Source organism: Piliocolobus tephrosceles, chromosome 1 (assembly GCF_002776525.5).
Source record: "Piliocolobus tephrosceles isolate RC106 chromosome 1, ASM277652v3, whole genome shotgun sequence".
NCBI classification, from domain to species: Eukaryota; Metazoa; Chordata; class Mammalia; order Primates; family Cercopithecidae; genus Piliocolobus; species Piliocolobus tephrosceles.
The window spans coordinates 79,666,178-79,690,201 of NC_045434.1; the positions used below are offsets into that span (position 1 = coordinate 79,666,178).

Sequence of the window (24,024 nt, forward strand, 5' to 3'; positions counted from 1 at the left end):
GACCGCCCCGCCGAGACCCCGCCCCTGAGGCCCCGCCCCGCGTTTGGTTGAGGCCGCCCCACTCCGCCGAGGGCCGCCATCGCTATTGCGGCATCCTCCCTCGGCTCCGCAGGCAGGGGCAACTCTTCTCTTCCTATCTGGGAAAAAGACCATAGCTCAGAAGGAAAACCGAGGGAGGAGAAGTTAGAAAGAGCTGAAGAACGGAGCGTTTTGAGGGAACTGTGACGCCGCGGCAATCCGCGCCCCTGAACTGCGCGCACTACCGCCTCGGTAGCTGTCATGGCCGCCGGGCCACGTGACTCCGACTTGGCGCCGGCCTGGCTTTTCGTCACTCTGGTTTTGTAGTCTTGGTTCTCCGACTCCCTCTTTTTCCTCGCTTGTGGACTCAGATATTGCCCTTCTTCCCTTAGAAGAACTGCTGTACCGACTCTGAGAATTTGGTAAGTATGTCAGAGGATGGCTCTTTCTCAGTAATACCCCCCGCTGTTTCTCCGGAGTCTCAAGCAATAGGGTCACCACCTTTTACATTGGTCTCCATAGACCCCTGGACAGCGAACCGAAAGTCTCCTTCTAATGCCTTGAAACAAACGACAGAAAGAAAATCCATATTGGTCCCCACAAATCAGTAGCATTAACAGCTAGATTCGCTGAATCCCCTTGCCCCGCATCTCCATCGGTCTTTGGAGAGCTTATAGTAAAAGCTAAGCTGGGGTTCGTTCGGCCGTTGTCTGGCCACTTGTTCCGAGTTGACAGTATCGGCTTTCCACAAAAATGCCTGTTTGGAAAGAGGAGAACTCAAGTGTTGGCGCGTGCGCACGGTCGCCGCCCGCCGCCTCGAACGGGACTGGGCACGGGAGGAAGAGGCTGGGTGGTAAACAGGAAGTGGGCCCTCAGAGCTCGGGGGCGGCGCTCAGGTAGGTTACTCGGGGGACTGGGGGCCTCCGAAGTGGGGATCCCTTGTCAGGAACGGGAGTCCTCTTGTGGAAGTGTGTTAGCGTACAGCTTCGATCCGAATGTTGTATTGGTGGCTCTAAAGTCACACCCTTGTCCCTGCGGGTGGGTGTGTCCTCCTTCTATCCCACCCTAGGAACTCCCGAAAACTGAAGAGCGCCGGGTCACAGAAGGGGAGAAGATGGGGCAGAAACTTACCCTCTTCTTTCCTGAAGTAAAGATACGCAAAACTTCAGACATTTTCATCCAGGAAATAGGAGGCCACATTAAAAGAAGTATTTGTGGAAGATTACGCAGCATCAAGTGCTGAGTGTGATACTAGCTCTAAGTTTATTTGTAGGCACGTAGATGCTGTATTAGGCTATCGGAATTTATATGGAAGATGTGTAGAAGATGGTATTTTCTGAAATAGCTCGTTAAATGTTTCGAGTCCTAAATAAACCTGCTCAGTTTTTCATTGGGTACACACTGCGTTCTCTATTCGTTAAATATGTGGTGCTCCTCAAAACAGGCTTTGTCATGAATAAATAAATAACATAAAGGAAGCACTTAATGTAGGCATTTCATAGACTGTGCAGCCAACATTATTTTCTAATAGGAAAAGTCGATTGTCAGGCTTGTACAGTGCCTTAAAATTAAGTAAACCTTACCAGAATTTCTTTGTTACTTCCTGGAAGCTAATTGCCATGTTTAGGTCTTCGCCTTGGCTTTCTCCGTATAATCTGCTGCACTGCCTACTCAAGGACATTTAGACAAGACATGCTGCTTTTTTGTTTTTTTGTTTTTATTTTTTGAGACGGAGTCTCACTCTGTCGCCCAGGCTGGAGTGCAGTGGCGCGATCTCAGCTCACTGCAAGCTCCGCCTCCTGGGTTCACGCCATTCTCCTGCCTCAGCCTCCTGAGTAGCTGGGACTACAGGCGCCTGCTACCACGCCCGGCAAATTTTTTTTTTTTTTTTTGTACTTTTAGTAGAGATGGGGTTGCACTGTGTTAGCCGGGATGGCCTCGATCTCCTGACCTTGTGTGATTCTCTTGCCTCGGCCTCCCTAAGTGCTGGGCTTACAGGCGTGAGCCACCGCGCATTTATTTTTTAAGTAGAAGGTATGGAACTTCATTTTTTTTTTTTAAGTTGGCATCTCACTTAGGTCGTTTTTTGTTTTTTTTTTTTTTTTTCCTTTTTTGAGACAGGATCTTGCCCTGTCGCCCAGGCTAGAGTGCCATGGGGAGATCAGGGCTCACTGCAGCCTACATCTCCTGGACTCAAGGGATCCTCCCCCCTCAGTCTCCCCAGTAGCTAGAACCACAGGCGTGGCCACGATGGCCGGCTGATTTTTGTAGAGACGGGGTCTCAACACATTGCCCAGGCTGGTCCCAAATTCCTGAGCTCAAGCGATCCACCCACCTCGACCTTCCAAAGTGCTGAGATTACAGGCGTGAGCCACCACACCCAGCCCAGTGTTTTCATTTTATAATAGAATTTATTGGTCAAGTATTGTATTACATTTTTATTTTAAGAATATTCTTTAGATATTTTTTGGAAAGTACATTTTATTGTAGAACACATGTTATAACCAATCCACTGTTGTCAGCGATATGTCTGAAATACAGCAATTAACTTGAAACTTATTACAAGTAGCCTTAGCAATATAATCAGGGTTACCATTTGAACCCGTTTTGGAAATTACATTCATCTGGTCCTGTGCCCTTTTTACTTGCAGTTGTCCAACCAAAATCTAGTACTTTGCTATTCAAAAGTGTGTGGGGACCAGCAGCATCAGCATCTCAGGTCCTGCCCCAGGCTAATGACTTAGAGCCTGCATTTGACAAAACCACCCACCCCCAGGTGATTTTTATGTATGTTAGAGTTTAAACATTACTGCTCCTATATAGGTATGTTAACATTGAAGTTATTGTGGGCAGATTTTCAAATTCTGTTCTGCTTTTTTCTATAGGCCTGATTTGAACATAGACCATCATAAATAGACAAAACATACCTGAGGCCGGGCGCGGTGGCTCACGCCTGTAATCCCAGCACTTTGGGAGGCCGAGGCGGGTGGATCACTTGAGGTCAAGAGTTTGATTCCAGCCTGGCCAATATGGTGAAACCCCGTCTCTACTAAAAATACAAAATTTAGCCAGGCTAATTTTTGAATTAGATTTTTATACTATTGAAATAAATTTTTATACTATTTACCTTGTTTATTAAATATTTTATATTTAATTTTTATACATTTTTTACTTTTTTGTCTGTAGAAAACGTCTGGAGAAAATGACCCATTGGTTTCATAGGAACCCATTAAAAGCCACAGCTCCTGTGTCTTTTAATTACTATGGTGTAGTCACTGGCCCTTCTGCTTCAAAAATATGCAGGTAAGTTTACTGATTAAACCACTCTTAGATGCAAGGTACTTTTTTTGGTTCCATGGGCAATACAATAATATGTAACACACTGTTTCTAACTTTAAGTTCGTTATAAATTTATAAATAACATGTAAACAGTTAAATCATAGATTATTTAAACTTTGGTAGTCTTCTAGCCCTGGATCCTTAATTTTAGATCAGTAAATGAGTCCCAGAGAGGCTAAAGCAATCATAGTAAAACAGTTAATCTGTGTATTACAGCAGTACAAGAGACTACACAAAGTAGTGTATGAAAATTTTTATTTTTTATTTTTGTTTTTATTTTTTGAGATGGAGTTTCACTGTTTTCATGCAGGCTGGAGTGCAATGGCTTAATCTTGGCTCACTGCAACGTCTGCCTCCTGGCAGAGGTTCAAGCAATTCAAGCAGTTCTCCTGCCTCAGCCTCCCAAGTAGCTGGGATTAGAGGCGCCCGCCACCACGCCCTGCTAATTTTTCTACTTTTAGTAGAGACAGGTTTTCACTATGTTGGCCAGTCTGATCTCAAACTCCTGACCTCAAGTGATCCACCCGCCTCGGCCTCCCAAAGTTCTGGGATTACAGGCATGAGCCACCATGCCCAGCTGTATGGGGACATTTTAAATTGGCCACATATTAAACTTCTTGACTTCAGAGTAGGGAGAGGAGAGATCCCTATGACCTGAAATGCCTTCAAAGTGTTCACATAGGAAAAAGTACTTGTGATAGGTCTTAAATGAATTGTATGGCTTAGATCAAGGGTTGGCAAACTGTCCTATGGATTTGGATCATTGGTTGTTTTTATTGGAACACAGCCAGCCCCAAATCACATACTGTGTATGGTTGCCTCTGGCTGTTTTCCTCTACAACACCAGAATTGAATAGTTCCAATGGGTACCTTATTACCAGAAAAGCCTGAAATGTTTACTATTTGGTGCTTTCGAAAAAAATATTTGGGTATTCTTGATTTAGATTGTCAGAGGGGAGAGGAGAAGGTTATTTCTGTCAGGAAAACCTTTGTGCTAGTGATAGTGAGTAGAGCAGTTTGGCTGAAACGAAAGCGATAAATGCAAAAGATGTTTTGAAGGAGGAGTCAATGGACCTGATTAACTTAATTTGCCTTGGGAGGCTGAAAAGGATTCAGTCTATATGAGATACAGAACCTAAATGATTAAGACATTGGTGGTGCCAATAAAGGAAAATCTGAAGACTTGCCGCTTTTATGGGAAGAAGTGATTACAACAAAATATAGGATAATCGGCTTATTAATCTAAACCAATGGTCCTCAAACTTTTTTTGAAAGCTGCATAGTATTTATTTTAGGCTTTGTGGTCCACATGCAGTCACTGTTGCATATTATTCTTTGTTCATTTTTACAAGCCTTTTAAAAATGTGAAAACCATTCTTAGTTTGAGGACTGAACAAAAATAAGCTGTGGAGTATACAAAAACCGGTTACAGTTTGTAGTTTGTCAACCTCTGATCTAGACTCCTGGAGGCAAGTCCCAGCTTAGCTGTTTTATCTGTACCATTGGGCAAGTCCCTTAACTTCTTTGAGCTTAATTCCTAATCCATAAAATGAACAGCCTCAATTAAGTATATCTGAGGTACATTTTTCTCAAATTCTATAATTTAAGATGAATAGAACTTTACAAGTTGAGCTGTAGGTGATGATCAAGCATCAGTATGGAAATAGCTAGCAAATTATTTGAGTGCAGAATAGGCTTTAAGGATTCAAATTTCTGCCTAGTCTAGGAATTGAATCACTTTCCAGCTTCTAGAGATATACCTCAAACAATGATTAATTCGTAAGATAGCCAGTCACATTTTCAGTCTGCTGTTTGTAATTGGCAATACATACATACACTTCTTGGAATGAGCCTCCTTAGAGTTAGTACCAATGAATAAGTACTACATCTAGACCATTCAGGATTAAGTCTGTGCTTTCTTCTAAACATCACTGCTACCTTAATCTAAATCTCAAAAGAAAATATTTGAAAAGTTAGTATTCTTCCACTCAACAAGTAATTTTGAATATGTGCTTTATCCTACGCACCTACCAAATTCTGGATATATAGCCTCTACTCTCTTGATGCTCATTTAAATTTAGTCTTTCTTTAATGATTTACACATATTTCAAGGGTCTTTGGTCATATCCATGTATTGTAATTTCGGAAGCCTCACTAAGCTAATTGCCTTCTGAATTCGATTTGGAACTGAAATAGAACCAAGTGAAAGCTAACGATGGAGAGCTAGGAATTAATATAGTTGAAGCTATACTAATCGATGAGATCTCAAAAGAGAGAAAACCAGAAAGCCAAAGACTGAACATTTCTGGAGTTGGGAATGAAAAGGAGACACAGAAAAAAATATAAAAGGAACTTTAAAATGATAAGGGGAGCACCTGGAAAATTTGGTGTTACTGGAATCAAAGGAGAAATAATTTCAAGAAGGAAAAAGTGGATCTACAACATTTATTGCTGTAGAGAAGTAAAGGAGAATATAGATTAGGGAGCAGTTTTAAAACAACTAATGGCCACATTTTTGCATATTCTTGACGTATATATTGAATTATACGTCAAGAATATGTAATTATATATAATGTAATTTTATTTTTAAGATATTTTTATGCAGTATATTTTCACATTTTTGTGTTTTATGTCAGATTTAGAAACTTTAAGGAGATATTAAAATGATACACAGATAAATTTTCATTTTTCAGGAAACTTATTGTGAACTGCTTAATTTTTTATTCATTCTTCTCTCCCCACATCTTAAATGCATGCATTTGTTTGTTTTTTAATGAAAACTTGCTATACATTTTTATTATGTAATTGAATTCAGTATTTGCCTCTTTAATTGGTCTGAGTTTATTTTAGTACAGCTTTTAAAACAGTTATTAGAAATTTTTTCTCTAGATTTAGTTCTAATTAAATTTATTTCTGTGTATTTGGTAATCCCTTAGAGGAGGTGGGCATGTGCATGCATGTGTGTGTTTTAAAGCTTTTACGTTGAAACCTGGTGTGTGTGTGTGTGTGTGTTAAAGCTTTTACATTGAAACCTGAAAACCGCTTTTATGTGAGATTGATTGCAGTACAGCTAACTTTACTATCTTTTTCTATCTCTTATAAGTGACTTGAGGTCATCCAGGGCACGACTCCTTGAACTGTTCACTGATTTGAACTGTAATCCAGAAATGATGAAGAATGCAGCAGATTCATATTTTTCACTTTTACAAGGTTAGTTATTTATATGAACTTGAGGTTTTTTAAAAAACTGTCTAGAAGTTTACATTTAATTCTTTGACTTTTCAAATTTGATTAGTTTACTCTTCTAGACTATATTCTTTGTAAAAGGGCAAGGAAGTTTCATTCAGATACCTGGAAAAGTAATCTGAAAATTTTTCCAAACAGAACACTCAATATTTCAGAACACTCAAAAGTACAAAACTAAAATGTCTTGTACTTTTCTGTAGGTTTCATAAATTCTTTGGATGAATCTACCCAAGAAAGCAAGTTACGATATATTCAAAATTTCAAGTGGACTGATACCTTACAAGGACAGGTTCCAAGGTAAGCAACACTAAGGTAGTACTAAATTGGAGCCAGTTTTTGTAACTGTGTAGCCAGTGGTTAACTCATAGCTCTGTATTTGGAGAAGAAAAATACAGGTCTGCTCGGCATTTTCTCTTACCAGGAAATTAATTAAAAGAATTTGAGCTCAATCCTAGTACATAGTAAGTAAAAATATAATTTGTTTCTCCCAAACAAATCTATTTTTGAGGTAATCAATACAAATGTCAACTATAGTTGAACAGCCTTGACCTTTAATAACACACGAAGGATGATTTGAGGATTTAGAACCCAAACTGAGATTCCATGTGTGCCTACATTCAAGCTGAGCAGAATTTTAAGTTTTTCCCTTACTTTTCTTTTGCTGATGGATATGTCATGTGTCTTCCATTAGTCTTTCTCTGTCTCATTCTTTCTCTCCAACTTCATACTCTTGATTAACAGTAGGTGTTTTCTTCCTTATCTCTCTTCCCTATTTCTACTCTTTTTAAAAACTTCTCTTCAGAGCTTATCACTCACTTGAAACTATTTCTAATAGGTCTAATTATAACAGGAAATGGATCATAAAGATGTTAATTTTTACTTACCTACTGTTTTTCAACACTATTTTGTTGTTTAAATGCCCATATATTTTCATCTCAATTTGCTTTAGAATTACTATTTTATAAAAACAAAGGAAGGAGTGGAGGTTGCTGAAAGACCAGAGCAGGCTATACATTATAGTGGAAAGAGTATGAACACTGGGTTTGTACATATTTAGATGCAAGTCCTTTTTCTACTGCATGAACATCTGCTTCTTCAACTGTATCTTGAGGCTACAGATACAGTATTTTGTGAGAAGCAAAATAAGAAAATTTTTGTTAAGTGACTGATAACAGTACTAGGCTTATAAGACATTCATTAAATATTCATTTCCTTTCTTCCTTCCTTGGGAATATTTTATGTAGAATTCATAATATTCTGGGATACTCAGATTTTCTAAGACCTTGTTTTCTGTTTTTTAATGTGACCCATTTGTTTTTAATCCAAAATTAAGGAATTTTTTTGAATTAAGACTTTTTTAAAGAATCAAACCTCTGTCATTATTTTGACAGATTCTATAACGTGTGCATTTCATAAATTTGGTGCTTTTCCAAGCATGCCACATATTGCTTCCGTGTAGTAGTGAGCTAAAGTCGAGTACAGTGGCTCATGCCTGTAATCCCAACACTTTGGGAGGCCGAGGCAGGCAGATCACTTGAGTTCAGGAGTTTGAGACCAACCTGGCCAATGTGGTAAAACACGGTATCTACTAAAAAATACAAAAACTAGCTGTGCGTGGTGGAAGGTGCCTATAATCCCAGCTACTTGGGAGGTTGAGACAGGAGAATCGCTTGAACCCAGGAGGCCAAGGTTGCAGTGAGCTGAGATGACACCACTGCCACTGCACTCCAGCCTGGGCAACACAGTGAGAGTCCATCTCAAAAAAAAGAAAGAAAGAAAAAAGTGAACTACTATTTAACCTTTTTTCAGCAGTTGTATGAGATCGTGAAGAATTATGTGATGAAGACTTTAATACTAAATATACAGCACAAGTGAGGCTTCTAAATTACTTTATTCTTGATTGCTACTTACTCAGTAGAGATTATGTTGTGAGTTTATCTGTTCTGAAAAATATTTTTTCCATTATAGATGCTATGACTACTACTTTTATGTGGTATCATAGAAATGGAGTGTTTGGAAGCAAGGCATGTTGACATAAATGAAAGATTATAAAGGAAGAGAGTTATTTATGAGACTTCACATAAATTAGCCAAACCGTTATATTATTTAAAGGTAAAGTTATAAACTAGACATGTCCACTAGATCTCCAGATGTAATTCATTTGATAGTTTCCGTGCAGAAAAGAATAAGCTATTACACTATGTGTTAAATTTTTTTTCAGGAGGATAAAACTGTTTTGAGAAGTTTGTTCATAACTGTCATTTTTGGATGTTACAATCTATAGTAAACGATAGTTTAGACATTATGATTTAGTTACTACATATAACACTTTTTTTTTTCTCTTAAAAAGTTCCCATATCTCCATTTCTCTTAAGACAGGGTCAACAAGTAACTAAAAAATAAAAAGTAGAGCGATAATTCTGGTTTCTTCTTCTTTTTGGGCAGCTTTTCTGTGTCTTCGTATTGCATGTGTAAAATAAGAATATTCTGCTTTCTTCATCAGTTGAGATAAATGAGATCATGTGTAAAAAATTTTCAGGTTCTTCTAAGAACAGTAGTGAATATATATTGTTATGAATATCTTATTTGCTTGATATGCTTTTGCCATCTTTATTTCATACTTAGAATCTGAAGCAAACAAACAAGGTATAAAATATACTTGTGTTCAGGACCTTTTTCTGGAATACTCATTGGCTAAGCATTCAGAATCTTACACAGTTTGCCTTCAGCTTTCTTTTTGCACTTCTTTCCCTTCATTTCTTGTTTACATACCATCGCTTCAGTCAAGCTCATTGGGTCACTTCTATCTGAAAAATTTTTATACTCCTATTGTCCTTTGATGGCATTGTTTCCTTAGCTGGGATGTCCTTTTGCTTCCCTTCTAGTCGTCTTTCCAGGGACAGTTCAGATTTTATATATACCATTAAACCTTCTTAATTATTCTAGCCCGAAACTATCCTCTGAATTTGATTTTTCTAAAATGTTGTATAAGAGCCACACCTTTGAGAATCGATTGAGTACTTGTTAAAAATACAGATTCTAAGCCCCATCTCAGGCTTTCTGATAAGGCCCAGAAATCTGTATTTTAAAAGCTACTCTATGTACAGTAAACTTTGGGAACTCCTATTCCCATGCTTATTATTAAGTACATAGTACCTTCTGGACCATTATACTTAGGCATTTGTAGTTAATTAGCTGTATGTCTTATCTCCCCATCTATATGAAACACAGCCATTTTCCTCATACATACCAGTTGGCATATACTTCTTTGTACTTTTGAGTCGGATGTCCAATAGGCTTCATGGTGTGATGTCTTGATAATTGACAGAACCTAATGATCCGTGTTTATAATTCCAGTGCCCAGCAGGATGCTGTTTTTGAATTAATTTCCATGGGATTTAATGTAGCTTTATGGTATACCAAATATGCTTCAAGACTGGCTGGAAAAGAAAAGTAAGTTAAAAGGAGAGGATTGTGTATATCTGTTTTATTTTTCAAGTATATGGTGCTTCATTATTTTAAAAATCTATTTTAAAAAGTACCACTTTGGACATGTGAAGGATTGCCTTGTAATGTTAGTATTTTGAGTGTCAGAATTATGGCACCTAGTGTTAAGAGGTAAAATAAATTTTAATAGTCTTGTCATATGGAAGGTCTTGCTAAGTAAGACCCCAAATCTAGAAACCATAAGGTAAAAGCATGACTATTTAACTACATCAAAGGACCATAAACAAAGTTAAAAAACAAATGTCAAGATTGGTCAAAAACATTGCAATTCATATGATACATTGTTTTTATAACGTATACTCTTATAAATCAGCAAAGGAAAGACCCTCAAATCAATTGAAAAGCAAAGGACATGAACAGGCAATTCACAGAAAACAAATACAGAAGGCTAATAGTATGTGAAAAGATGTTTTGAAGGATTAAAGAATTATAAAAGGTGATACAATTTTTATAATAGCAATAGTTGATACAGCAATAGGAAACTGTCAATTTATAGTTCATCCATACATGGAAACAATATGCAACCACTTGAAAATGATGTCAGATTTTATGTGCTGATGTAAAATTATCTCTAAAGTAAATTAGGTGATTAAAATAAGAGCAGAGTAATGATTATAGCTACCATTGTATATCTATGTGTTTCTTAAGCATGTATATGCGTTAAATATGTAATATTTTGTCTTATTTATGTACAAATTTCTGTAAGGAAAAGTAAGAAGGCTTTGTCCGGATTTTATTTTGTTTTGTTTTGTTGTAGAGGTTAGGTCTCACTATGTTTCCTGGGCTGGTCTTGAACTCCTGGCTTCAAGTGATTCTCCTGCCTTGGCTTCCCAAAGTACTGGGATTACAGGCGTGATCCACCATGCCTGGCTGCAGATTTTACCCCTAGTTAGCGTCTCTCTTTTTTCATTTGTAGTATCTTCTTTTTGGAGACATATTGATAGACTTTTGCCATCTTAATGTTACCTTTATGTCATATACTTGTTTTTCATTTGTAGTGTCTTTTTGGAGACATATTGATAGACTTTTGCCATCTTAATGTTACCTTTATGTCATATACTTGTTTTCAAGACCTTTTTGAATAGTGGAATACTGATTGGCTTGGCATTCAAAATCCTTTACAGTTGTTACGAGTTTTCTATAAATGTACATTTCATGTGCATTTGCTCCTTTTCTAGGTGTCAAAATTAATTTTTTTTTGATAGGGGGTGGATGGAGTGTTGCTCTGTCGTCAGACCAGGCTGGAGTGCAGTGGCACGATTTCGGCTCACTGCAACTGCCGCCTCCTGGGTTCAAGTGATTCTCATGCCTCCCAAGTAGCTGGGATTACAGGTGCCTGCCACCATACCCAGCTAATTTTGGTATTTTTAGTAGAGACAGGGTTTTGCCATGTTGGCCAGAATGGTCTCAAACTTCTGGCCTCAAGCAATCTGCCCGTCTCAGCATCCCAAAGTGCTAGGATTACAGGTGTGAGCCACCCTGCCTGGCCTCAAAATTAGATTTTTTTAAAAGGAAGAAAATTAGCAGTGAGAAACATAAATGACTACTTTGGATATATAATAATGTATTGGTTGTTATGTTTTAATACCAGAAATGGAATTCATCCTCTAACTAATGTAACCCCTATCTTTAAGTATAACAGAAGATGAAGCAAAAGAAGTTCATCGAAGCCTAAAGATTGCAGCTGGGATTTTTAAACATTTAAAGGTAAAACAAACAAACAAAAACCATTATTTGTTCTTAATGCTTTAATTCTTGAGTAATTTTTCTTTTTGGGGGATATGGGGAAAGAATTGTTTCATTATATTAAAAAAGGTACTATGTGTTCTGTTTACCTTATGTTAAGTATGTTATTGATGAGTGCAGCCAGTTACTAAATATTAAATGTCTCCATTTTTGTTTTAAAATCACCAGTGACTTTTCTAATTAGAAAACTAAAGTTTTAGTGCTCTGCTTATTTTTCTGTGTCCTTAAAAACATAGGAGAAAAGAAAGCAGAAGTATTGATGGTTCTTACCTACCTCCTTACTCTCCACAGAAGTTACCAGGAGCAGTCCTGATTCTGCGAAACTGAACTTCTGATTGTATTCTCTGTATCTCACTAAAAATATCAGAGGGACAATCAGTGCACTCTAATTATATTAAATTGCCAGGAGATGTGATGGGAATTAGAAGAAAGAATATCGTGTCTTTTAAGCAATGTCTCCCCAGTTCATCCTAATTAAATCACTTTATTGAAGGCCTCCTAGAGGCCAGTGTTGAGTTTTTTCATGTTAAAATACGATGCTTTTCTAGTGATTAGAAAACTCTGATCCTGAGTTAGATGTAGAATTGTAGTGGGTTTTTTTTTTTCTCTTTGAGACAGAGTCTTGCACTGTTGCCTGGGCTGGAGTGCAGTGACGCGATCTTGGTTCACTGCAATCTCTGCCTCCCGGTTCAAGCAGTTCTCTTGCCTCGGCCTCCCGAGTAGCTGGGATTATAGGTGCCCGCCACCACGCCCAGCTAATTTTTTTTATTTTTTAGTAGAGACAGGATTTCACCATGCTGGCCAGGCTGGTCTCAAACTCCTAACCTTGTGATTCACCCACCTCAGTCTCCCAAAGTGCAGGGATTACAGACGTGAGCCACCGCACCCAGCCTCTTTATATCTTTAATTATTAATGTGAATGAACATTTCAGGCTATCCTGCAAAAGGAATTTAGGTTACTATTTCAGTTAACGTTTTTCAAGATGATAGTGTGACTTAGGTATCTCAGCAATCTATCATGACTTAAATTTTGCTCTTGAATTTCTTGTTCTTATAAAAGCTGTTTTAGTACACAGGAACTTTTATTCTTTATAAGCTCACTGTTGTTAGGTTGTTATAGTTTTTGTTTATACCCCGAATTTCTGCTATGCATCCAAATTGAATGTCTCGTAATTTTCATTTTCTTCATCTCTAACAACTGGATTAAAATAAAATCTGGCTGCTTTATTTTTTGTCTTTTTTGTTGTTGTTCTCAGGAAAGTCATACCCCAAAACTCATTACACCTGCAGAAAAAGGAAGAGATTTAGAGTCACGACTCATAGAAGCATACGTTATTCAATGTCAGGCTGAAGCTCAAGAAGGTATCCTAAATATTGTAAGATTTTTTTAAATGAAAGTCTATATTGTCATTGAATTCCTCTTTAAAAATCAGACGTTGGGCACTGTGGCTTATGCATGTAGTCCCAGCACTTTGGGAGGTCAAGGTGGGCAGATCACTTGAGCCCAGGAGTTCAAGACCAGCCTGGGCAATGTGGCAAAACCCCAGCTCCACAGCAAATACAAAAATTAGCTGGGCATGGTGGCACATGCCTGTAGTCTCAGCTTCCCACGAGGCTGAGATGGGAAGGATCGCTTGAGCCTGGGAGGTCAAAGCTGTAGTAAGGCAGAACCATGCCACTACACTTCACCCTGGGCAACAGTGTGATACCCTGTTTCAAAAAAATTAATTAATAAATAAAAATCAGAATTAACTAGAATCAGGTTTTAGATTTTGAGAAATTTTTGAATGAGGAATAAGTTTACCTTTAGCATTTGCCTTCACTCTTAGTTAGCAGGAAAAAGGCCTTACAGTTTAATGGCTCTTTTTAAGAGGATTTTGATTTCACGTTATTTCTGACAGTACAACATTAATTCTTTAATTCGTCTTTTCTGTCTCTCCTGTGCTCATTCTTTTTTCTCTTTCACTCTTTGGCTTACCTTAAAGTCTTCACTTTTCAATGGCAAGTAATAATGACACTCAGCCTGAAACAGTTAAGAAACTTTGTAGGCTTTCGTTTTTCTTTATTTCAAACTCTAGTGTTCCTCTGAAGATGGCTGGGCTGGTGGCTCACACCTGTAATCCCAGCAGTTTGGGAGGCCGAGGCAGGAGAATTGCTTGAGCCCAGGAGTTTGAGACCAGCCTAGGCAGTATGGCAAGACCTCCATCTCTATAAAAAGTTATTTAAAAAATTAGCCAGTTGGCTGGGCGTGGTGGTGGCTCACGCCTGTAATCTCAGTGCTTTGGGTGGCCTAGGCAAGCGGATCACCTGAGGTCGGGAGTTCGACACCAGCCTGACCAACATGGAAAAACCCTGTCTCTACTAAAAAATACAAAATTAGCTGGGCATGGTGCCGTATGCCTGCAGTCCCAGCTACACAGGAGGCTGAGGCAAGAGAATCCCTTGAACCTGGGGGGTGGAGGTTGCAGTGAGCTGAGATCACGCCATTGCACTCTAGTCTGGTCAACAAGAGTAAAACTCCATCTCAAAAAAAAGAAAAAGAAATTAGCCAGGTGCCATGGCATACACCTGTAATCTCAGCCACTTGGGAGACTGAGGCAGAAGGATCACTTGAGCCCAAGGGCTGCAGTAAGCCATGATCAAGCCACTGCACTCCAGCTTGGGTGACAGCAAGACCCTGTCTCGAAAAAAAGGATTTGCTGTTAGGTCATGCTGTTTTGTAGTAGTGATTCTCTATGATTAGCTAGTAATTCACTGATGATTTATTTAAAGAAATGGCATCAGAACCAACAAGCTCAGTGTTTTTTGTTTGTTAATGTTTGCATTTTCTGTAACTTTGCATGTTAAAACGTTTAACAAACTGTATTAAAATCCCAGAGAGATTGTCAGACTGTCTTTTGCTATTATAATTAAGTTTAGGATGAATAGAGTGAACTTAATTATAGATTCACTTTATTGTGTTTGGTTACAGTAACAATTGCTCGAGCAATTGAACTAAAACATGCTCCTGGACTAATTGCTGCACTGGCGTATGAAACAGCCAATTTCTATCAAAAAGCTGGTAAGCTTCTAATTCTGTTTTACATTTTTTAGTCTTTAGCTTTTCAGATTTATTTGATCTTGAATTAATAGGGAACAAAACAAAAGGTTTCTCAGATTCTGTCATTATTTGCAAAACTGGAGTAATACTTTATCGCATTTAAAATAGAGCTGTTCATATTTCGTATGCTACATAACTTATAATGGAAGGGAAAATCAGTGATGTCTAATAACATTATACAGCTTTTTTTGCTTAAAAATTTTTTTTGGTCTTTATAACAATCTTATAGTTACTATGCTTTAGACAAGAATCCGAAATCCAGAGAGTTAACATGACCCGTAATTTAACTGCTAGAAAGTGGGAGATTGGGCGTAGAACACAGCTACTGTGATAAGCCTGTTACTCTTCATTTACTTATTTAGGAAACATGCATGTGTTTTTATTTATGGGATAGTTACTGTTTTTGTTGCTAAGGAGAGGTAAATAGAAAAGATTTGCAGTTTAGGGAAGAAGAACATGTCACCCCATTATTATATCCTGAAGTAAGACACCACAGCAGTGAATTAGGAACCTTAACAAGCTGGGCATGCTAGAGAAGGACTCTAGAAGAAGATGCTTTAGTCTTATTGTGAAGTGTAAATAAAAGTCTTATGTTTCCTAGGAAGCTTTAGAGTTTGGGTGTAGAATTCTATAGTAAGTATGGACATAAGAAAGAACTTAGCACATTCTGGAAACTTCAGACAGTTGCTTTTACCTGAAAGACAGGATGAGTGGTAGGAGAAAAGTTTGAAAAAGTATGCTTGCTTGGGAATCAAACATTGGTTTGTAAGCCTTTGACCTTTCATTCTGTAGATACTTGGGATCTGTTAGAATACTAAAAGGCTGACTTGATTGGATTTGAATTTAAGGAAGGTCCCTATAGTTGCAGTATTAGAGAAAGGCTTGCTCCATGAAGGAGTAATAGGCTAACTTAACTTAGCACTTAAGAAATTCTTCAAGTTTATGAAGGAAATGATGAAAGCTTTGGCAAATACAGCAAAGTAGCAAATAGGAAAAAATAGATTTGAGAGATGTTTGGTAGAAGGATATGTGAGTGAATATGTGTGTGTTTTATATAAAATTCAGTGATGGGGTTGGAGAGGAGAGTATCCTGTTTCTGACTTGTGACTAGTCTACTATTTGCTATATTATATACGTTTTTTAAATTAGCTAATATAATGGTATAAACAGTATTCACTTTGAAGTTCTTGGTCACAATCTGTTTTTATCATTATCTTTAACTTAAAGTTGTATTAACCATCAAATCAAAGAGCTGCCATAGTATTTAACCAATCTTGTGTAACTGAAAGTATAGATTTGGGAAAATCAAGTAAAGATGTTTTTTAAAAAAAAAAAATTAAATTCTTGAGTTTTAGACTTGAATGGCATTCTTTCTGCTTTTATCATCAGAACACATGAACTAAAAGTCTTCTAGTGAATCAGGGTGAAATTATATTTTGCTTTTTAAAATGTAACTTTAGATCATACTTTATCCAGTTTGGAGCCTGCATATTCTGCCAAATGGAGAAAATATCTTCACTTGAAGATGTGTTTCTACACAGCTTATGTAAGTATTCATAATGCTAAAAACAATGTAAATTATTGTTTCTCCAGTCCTTGGAGTGCCAGGTCTCTCATCTCACCAGAGTCTTTCATTAGCATTTTACAAATAATGGACAGCTAACTCACAGTAAATGTTCACTGAGAGTCAGTGCAACCATTGTGAACTAAAGTGGGTGGAAAGAGATGATGTAGGATTGTAGAAGTGGATTATAGCAATAGAATTATTGTTTGATTCAAAACCCACTTTCGGCATACTTAATGAAATTCTTTCAGTTGTTTCATTCTGTGCATTGAGAAACATATTTACTAATTCTAATATTAAGACATACCACACAATAAATCACCTAGCTTAGTGAAGAACCATCAATAAACATCATTTTGGAAGTTACGTATCAGTCTGTTATACCCACCAAACTTAATTGTTTTGTTAATTAGAGTATCATATGAGAGATCATCAAAAACCTTTTTCAGGTCTGAGTAGATAATATTTCTTATGCCTCCTTCTTCCTCTGCATTAGCACAGTTTCCTCCTTTATCTACTATTTCCTAATTTTAAATACAGATTTCGGCAGATAACTTTTGCTCAGTACATGGTTAGAAGGCTGTTTTGGCTCAAGACTTGACATATTTCCACCTTTTCTATGAACAAAGGTTGGGGAAGAGCTTACTCAAGTAAAGAAATGTAAGGGATTGCATTGATACTTCAGTGTGTGAAGATACTAATTTATCTGATAGATACATAAAACAATAATAGGGGAAAGCATCTTGAAGGGAGAGAATGAATAAAAATTTGTTTATTTCATCAGGCTTACTGTTACCATGGTGAGACTTTATTGGCTAGTGATAAGTGCGGTGAAGCAATCAGGTCTCTCCAAGAAGCAGAAAAATGTGAGTATTCCTGCCAGAATATTAACTCGTCTTTAAAAAACAAATGACTTTATCACAAAAGGGAATATGTGCTTAAAGAGATTTTGGCTGAGTTCATGAAAGGGAAATGGGAATGGGTGACATAATTGGACAAAAGAAATAAATGTTTCAAAAACCTAGAACCGTAGAAAATCCACACCTTCTACTTACAGTATTATTATTGGTATTGCTATTATATTAGGTAAAGAGCAGCAAATGTCTTACCACTTCCAATTTAAAGCCTTATAGGGATAAATGGGCCATGTTAATTATAATCAAAAGACTTTATATCTCTTTCACATGCAGTGTATGCAAAGGCGGAAGCACTGTGTAAAGAATATGGAGAAACCAAAGGACCTGGACCAACAGTCAAACCGTCAGGACATCTGTTCTTTCGGAAACTTGGAAACGTTGTGAAGAACACCTTAGAAAAATGTCAGAGAGAAAATGGATTTATGTGAGTACAGCTTAATATTATTTTAGTAATATTAATATTATTGATATTGATTTATAATTAAAATACTAGTATTTTAGTAATACCATTTTTGTTAGTCTCTATTCCCAAAAGTTTTATGCTGAATAGCACTTATGGGCTAGGCGTGGTGGCTCACGACTGTAATCCCAGCACTCTGGGAGGCCAGAGTGGATTAATCCCTTGAGCCCAGGAGTTTGAGACCAGCCTGGGCAACTTGGCAAAACCTCTCTTTACAGAAAATACAAATAAATTAGCTGGGCATGGTGGCACACGTCTATAATCCAAGCTACTCAGGAGGATGAGGTGGGAGAATCATCTGAGGCTGGGAAGTCAAGGCTGCACTGAGCCATTATTGAGTCATGGCACTCCCGCCTGGGCAAGAGTGAGACACTGTCTCAAATATATATAGTGTTTACATTTCACATTAATTTTCTCTTTAAATTGGTGATAAAGTTCAATTGTGTAGGGCCTTTTATTCTACTTAGGATGATAATATATAAAAGCAGACTTTAAAATTAAAACATGAGTTGTTAACGTAGAGTTCACTTCATTAGGACACTCACAGTATCCTGATTTTCTCTTAACTCTGTTTCCCTGCCGTTCTTCCTCCATATGTTTTAAATATATCTTCTCAACCTCCTTTGCATATTCATCTCACTCTGGTTTTTACCTATAAAGAAGGAAAATACATTTTCTCTCCAGTTTTTCTTGTTTTTTTTTCAAGAGGTTTTCCATTATTAAATCAGTGCTGTTCAAACTGTAGATCACTATCTGTGTAGGTGGGTAGACTCAATCTCATTCCTGCTTTTATCTCCTTACACTCTTCCCCTTATGTTCTTCATCTAGTCATACTGAGCTTTTCACTTCCTTAAACATGCCTAGTTCACCTTTAATCACTTCCTTTGGAAGTCACAGAACTTAATTCTGGGTTAATTCCCCTTGTCTGCATTCTCATGGCACTCTACATCCATGGTAGCTCCAATTGCATTGCATTGTAATTGACAAAATTTCTTGACTTTTTCACTTTTCTACATGAGGCAGAAAAACCTCTTATCCATCATTAAATTGTCATTGTCCCAAACAGGACCTTGAACATACTAGGCACTCAAATAATGAACAAATGAATGAATTGCTATTTAAATTACTTTTTGCAGTTACTTTCAAAAAATTCCAACAGAAGCCCCACAGCTGGAACTCAAAGCAAATTATGGTCTCGTAGAGCCTGTACCTTTCGAATTTCCTCCTACAAGTGCTCAGTGGACACCAGAAACATTGGCTGCATTTGATCTCACCAAAAGACCCAAGGATGACAGTGTATGAGATTTTTTTTTTTTCTCTCTCATTCACAGAAGTTTAAAGGAAAATTCAGAGTTCGCATTTTGATATTTTTCTCTAAATAGATACATATCTTTGTCTAAATGTTAAGTTAGCTAGTTATAGTGCTTAGTGTAATCTGTGGTAGAACACTCTCAGAGGTAAGACCTCTAAGCCTTAAATGTCTTCTGATTTTCTACGTAATGACATTCTTTTCAACACATTATCTTGCCTCTTTACAACTTGTCAGTGCCTCCTTTAAGAAGAATGTGGGAGAAAAGATCATCCATGTTTGTATTGCTATGGCAATACTCTGTTTTAGCAAATTGCAGAGTGTTTGAAGATTTGGCCTAATTTCAGTATTCTGTGAATCCAGGGGCAAAATAAGAATGCTTTTATTTATTGATATCTAAGTACATCTTGGTGTTCTAAATCAAATGGTAAATTAAGTGGAAATTTTGAGGTCTAACTACCAAAACACTAGGGATTTGTGACAAATGAACAGGAATTATTTTACAGCCATTGCTCTTTTCTTGAGATTGAGTTGTATTTATCTAATTTCCTCTCCATATTAAAATTTATTCCTTAAAATAACTATATTCTGTTCAGCTATAAAATAATGCCCTAAGAGACAGCCTATTGCTGTCATAAGTTATGTCTAAGCTTTAGGGTTCTACATGTATAGATAGTTCACTTAGAAAAGAGCGTGGAGTAGGAGTACCAGTATTTTGATTTTTGCCTACCAAACTAGGTTTTCATCTCTACTGAAATGTTGTTTTCTGATTATATCTTAAAATGAATTGGTCTATAGTTTCTGGAAATAGCTTTGTCAGTATCCGTGTTATATAATTTAATATAGCATCTTTTAAAAGTCTGAAGTGGAAAAGATTTGGTGTTTGTTTTCTCAATCTTAGTTTATGTACTTAAACTGTGGTTTTTTTCTCCCTAGACTAAACCCAAACCAGAAGAAGAAGTGAAACCCGTGAAAGAACCAGATATTAAACCTCAAAAGGACACTGGGTGCTACATCTCCTAAAATACTCCTGAAATACAGTTTGCACTTAGAATTTCTCTAACAGGAGATAAGATAAACCACAGAATTTCAGTTCTTATTTCTCAAAATGATTTCTCTGAAGCTTGTAGAATAACTATTACATTCAGAGGGTTATCTGCCTTCAGCTTACTTGTTCTTGATTTTTAATACAGTGGAGATGTTTCTTTGTTTTCAGCCTCTCCTTTTTAATCAGGACAACATTTGAAAGATTTTATTGTGCCTCTAAAGGGTATATTTGGGTATTTGGGGGTTGGGTCTTTTTGTTAAACTCTGGATAGTAATAAGTTTCAGGTCAATATAGGCCCAAATCATGTGGTTTCAGGTATGTTTTTCTTTTTCTTTTTTTTTTTTTTTTTTTTTTTTTTTGAGACTGATTCTCCCTCTGTTGCCCAGGCTGGAGTGCAGGGGCATGATCTCGGCTCACTGCAACCCTCCGCCTCCTGGATTCAAGTGATTCTCCTGCCTTAGCCTCCCTAGTAGCTGGGATTACAGGCACATACCACCACACCCAGATAACTTTTGTATTTTTAGTAGAGACGTGATTTCACCACGTTGTCCAGGCTAGTCTCGAACTCCTGACCTCAGCTGATCTGCCCGCCTTGGCCTCCCAAAGTGCTGGGATTACAGGCGTGAGCCACTGCGCCTGGCCTCAGATATGTTTTTCTATCTACACACAAAAAAAATTTATTTTCCTTCCTCTTACTTGATATCAGAATAATGACAGGAATCAGTTTTTAACAGAGATAGTTTTTCCATTTCTCCGTTGTGTTAATCAGAGCACAGACTTACATTCTCAGTCATTTATCTTTTCTGGTGGGGGATAAAAAGTCACTTATAGTTAAAGATGAGAAAATTATCACACCAAATCCTTTACATATGTTAGAATCAATAATTTACTAAAAAATCAGTTTTTATAGGTATGTTGGGACCTTATCCAAGAACTTATCCCTGTTCCAGTAGCCCCATGCTTCATTCAGTATCAGTAACCCTGCAATGATTTTTACAAATATCTTTTCTAGTGCGTTTTTTACTTAGAGGACTGAACTTTGTAATAGCTCTTAATGTTTATATATAAGAGAAGACAGAATGGAAAATGTTTTTTGAAGTCAAATATTGCGTGATGTAAAGAAAAAACTTTAAACTTAAATGAGTAGATTGTCCTGAATTACACTGGTAACTCTATACTTCTTTATTAAAGAAGTTACAGTAAGATGCCTTTGTTACCTGATTTCAGTGTACATTGTTTTTATGTGGTTTTCTGATAATGTCCTGTCAGAATTGTATTGGTTTAGGCCAAAGGCCATAGCAAAAACAGAGAACAAATATAGATACAATATGATCTTAAAAATAGATTGTAGCATTTTAAACAATTAGTTTAGTAATTTGGGAAATAGTGGATGCATAATACTTTAGCAGAAGTCACACATCTGTAGGTTTATCTTTTGATTATTCTGGGGCATTAGATAATTTTTCTATTATAAGTGACAGATTGATTCACTTAATATAAATAATACAAGTAGCATACACTAAAAGCTTACTGTGTGCCAGATACTGTGCTGGACACTTACATAGATAAGCCATTGAATCCACAAAGCAGCCCTGTGAGAAATAAGTAAAATCTGCATAAAGTGTTGAAATAGGAATATGCATTTCATTATGAAAAATGAGTAATTATGCCAATCTGAATCAATACAGCATTCAAATAAGGGATTACTTACATCATATATCATAGTTTACACTCCTTAAAAAAAGGTACATAAATTCAGTGAGGTTTTTTTCTTAACATATAGAAATACTAAGTACTGCTTGCAACATAATATTAATATTTGAAGCTGTAGTTTCCAGAATAAGTGGAGTAATAACTAAACAGGCACTTAATTTTATTTCAGTATCTATGGAAAAAATACTTCATTACATCTCTATTTTATGTTGTCTTTATTACAGAATCACTTGTCTGTTTGTTGTGTGCCACTTACTGACAAAACTTCAAATAGTACTTGATGTCAGCTCTTTACTCTCTTGGCTGTGGGACCTATTTCTCTTAGGTACTTGTGCTTATTAATCTACTTACTAAATTTTCACATTGACAGTTTTGGGAATAATACTACCATGTCTGAACTGGAAAATGTAATATGCTTAGTACTTGTAAAATGCAGCAATACTAGTATTACTTTACATCAGTAGGCATCTTTGACGTGAGCCGATATTTTGTTGACTCAGCAAAGGTAACACTTTGTGACTAAAGTATCCCATTATATATAATGTTTTTTGAAATGTTGGAAATTTTGGGAAATTATCACATATATAGAAGTTGCATGAAGGTTATAGAGAGATGTAACTATTTGTTAACTATTACATGGATTTCATAGGCAGTGACAATGTTACTTCAGCTAAAAAGTGTATAATGGGTTATCTTTTTATTTATGAAAATAAAAGTAATTTTACTTACAATTTCATTGAGATCTTTCATTTTTTGACAAATATTTTTATACTTACTAAGCCAGTAACAGTTAAAACAGTGCAAAATTATTCTTCACAGTAATGTTTTACTAGGCATGGTGGCTCACGCCTATAATCCCAGCACTTCAGGAGGCTGGGGCAGGAGGATTGCTTGAGCCCAGGAGTTGAGACCAGCCTGGACAACGTGGTGAAACCCTGTCTCTGCAAAATATAAAAAAGTCGCTGAGTGTGGTGGCACGTGCAGTGAACCACAGTCATGCCACTGCACTCCAGCCTGGGCGACAGAGTGAGGCCCTGCCTCAAAAAAAATAAAATGATAGATACATTTGCATCAATTGTGTTATGCTTCATGGGTTCATTAAATATTCAACACTCCTTGACTTGTTCAGTTTCTACTTACATTTATTGGTACCTATCACTTCTTAACCTCAAAGGATTTTGATTGGCCTGTTTATGTCTCATGCTTAGTAAAATCCAACATGATGCAGTATTTGTACTATGGTATGCTAAGCTAAAGAGTTTATCATTATCTTTGTACAATAATCTGTAGAAAACTTTATTCCTTGCACACTTGAGGCAGCACTTTTAGAGTTGTATAAATGCATGTAGAAATAAAACCATATTCAGAATTCTTTTAGAGTAATCATGCTTTAGAAAATACTGCCTTTCTTATCTCTTAATGTGTGTAAAATAAACTTGGAATGTCACTTTGGGTTACCATAAGTTTGTATCTAAAGATTTTATTTGACATTTGAATAATTTGTTTAAAATTTAAATTTTTGTTTAAGAATGTAGTAATAAAGGGATCAAAATAGTTAATCTGGAAGGGGAGTTGACAAATTATAAAACAGAAAACTATATTTGTGCATATCCAAAAAGCCAGAGCTATCACTTCAGCAATTTAATGTATCTAATGCCTGTGATTTTCTTGAGGTTGGTAGAATCTTATATAGTCACTTTCAGAGCACTCGCCTGAGATGTCAGACTTGAATTTGCTTCTCTAATGCAGAGCTTCTCAAGTAGTTTGTCTCGAGGCCTTCTGGGTGGCTAGCTGGACAGCACTTAAGGTGGCTGGAGCTCCCAGGCTGGTCGCCTCCAGAATTCCAAACAATTTTCTCTATCTGCCATGATGTAAAAAATGTTGGGAAACACCACAGTGGGACAGGCATGCAGGCAAGTGGGGTGCATGTGTGTGGTTTAATACTGAAAATAAGGATACAAAAATCCTGCCAGGTGATGCTCTGTAATTCTCAAGGAGCAGCAGTGATTTCTTATTTCACATTTTTCCTCACTCTGCCCTTGACCCTGACACACACA

The 24,024-nt window shown here is 36.9% G+C and overlaps 1 protein-coding gene across 2 annotated transcripts; it reads left to right on the forward strand.

Annotated features, from left to right (window-relative positions):
• The first annotated feature begins 60 nt into the window (after positions 1–60).
• BROX (BRO1 domain and CAAX motif containing) lies at positions 61–22,703 on the forward strand. 2 transcript variants are annotated; one of them, XM_023203688.3, is made up of 13 exons: positions 61–440; positions 3,205–3,321; positions 6,461–6,567; positions 6,804–6,900; positions 9,961–10,056; positions 11,745–11,817; positions 13,113–13,218; positions 14,828–14,917; positions 16,417–16,502; positions 17,305–17,386; positions 17,711–17,861; positions 19,034–19,193; positions 20,143–22,698. In XM_023203688.3, the coding sequence occupies exons 2-13, from the start codon at positions 3,221–3,223 to the stop codon at positions 20,227–20,229; spliced, it is 1,236 nt and encodes a 411-aa protein (XP_023059456.1). In that variant the 5' UTR covers positions 61–440; positions 3,205–3,220; the 3' UTR covers positions 20,230–22,698. The 2 variants fall into 2 exon arrangements, with proteins under 2 accessions (XP_023059456.1, XP_023059454.1); XM_023203686.3 differs by lacking the exon at positions 61–440 and adding an exon at positions 822–914 and having other exon boundaries at positions 20,143–22,703.
• The last annotated feature ends 1,321 nt before the right edge of the window (positions 22,704–24,024 follow it).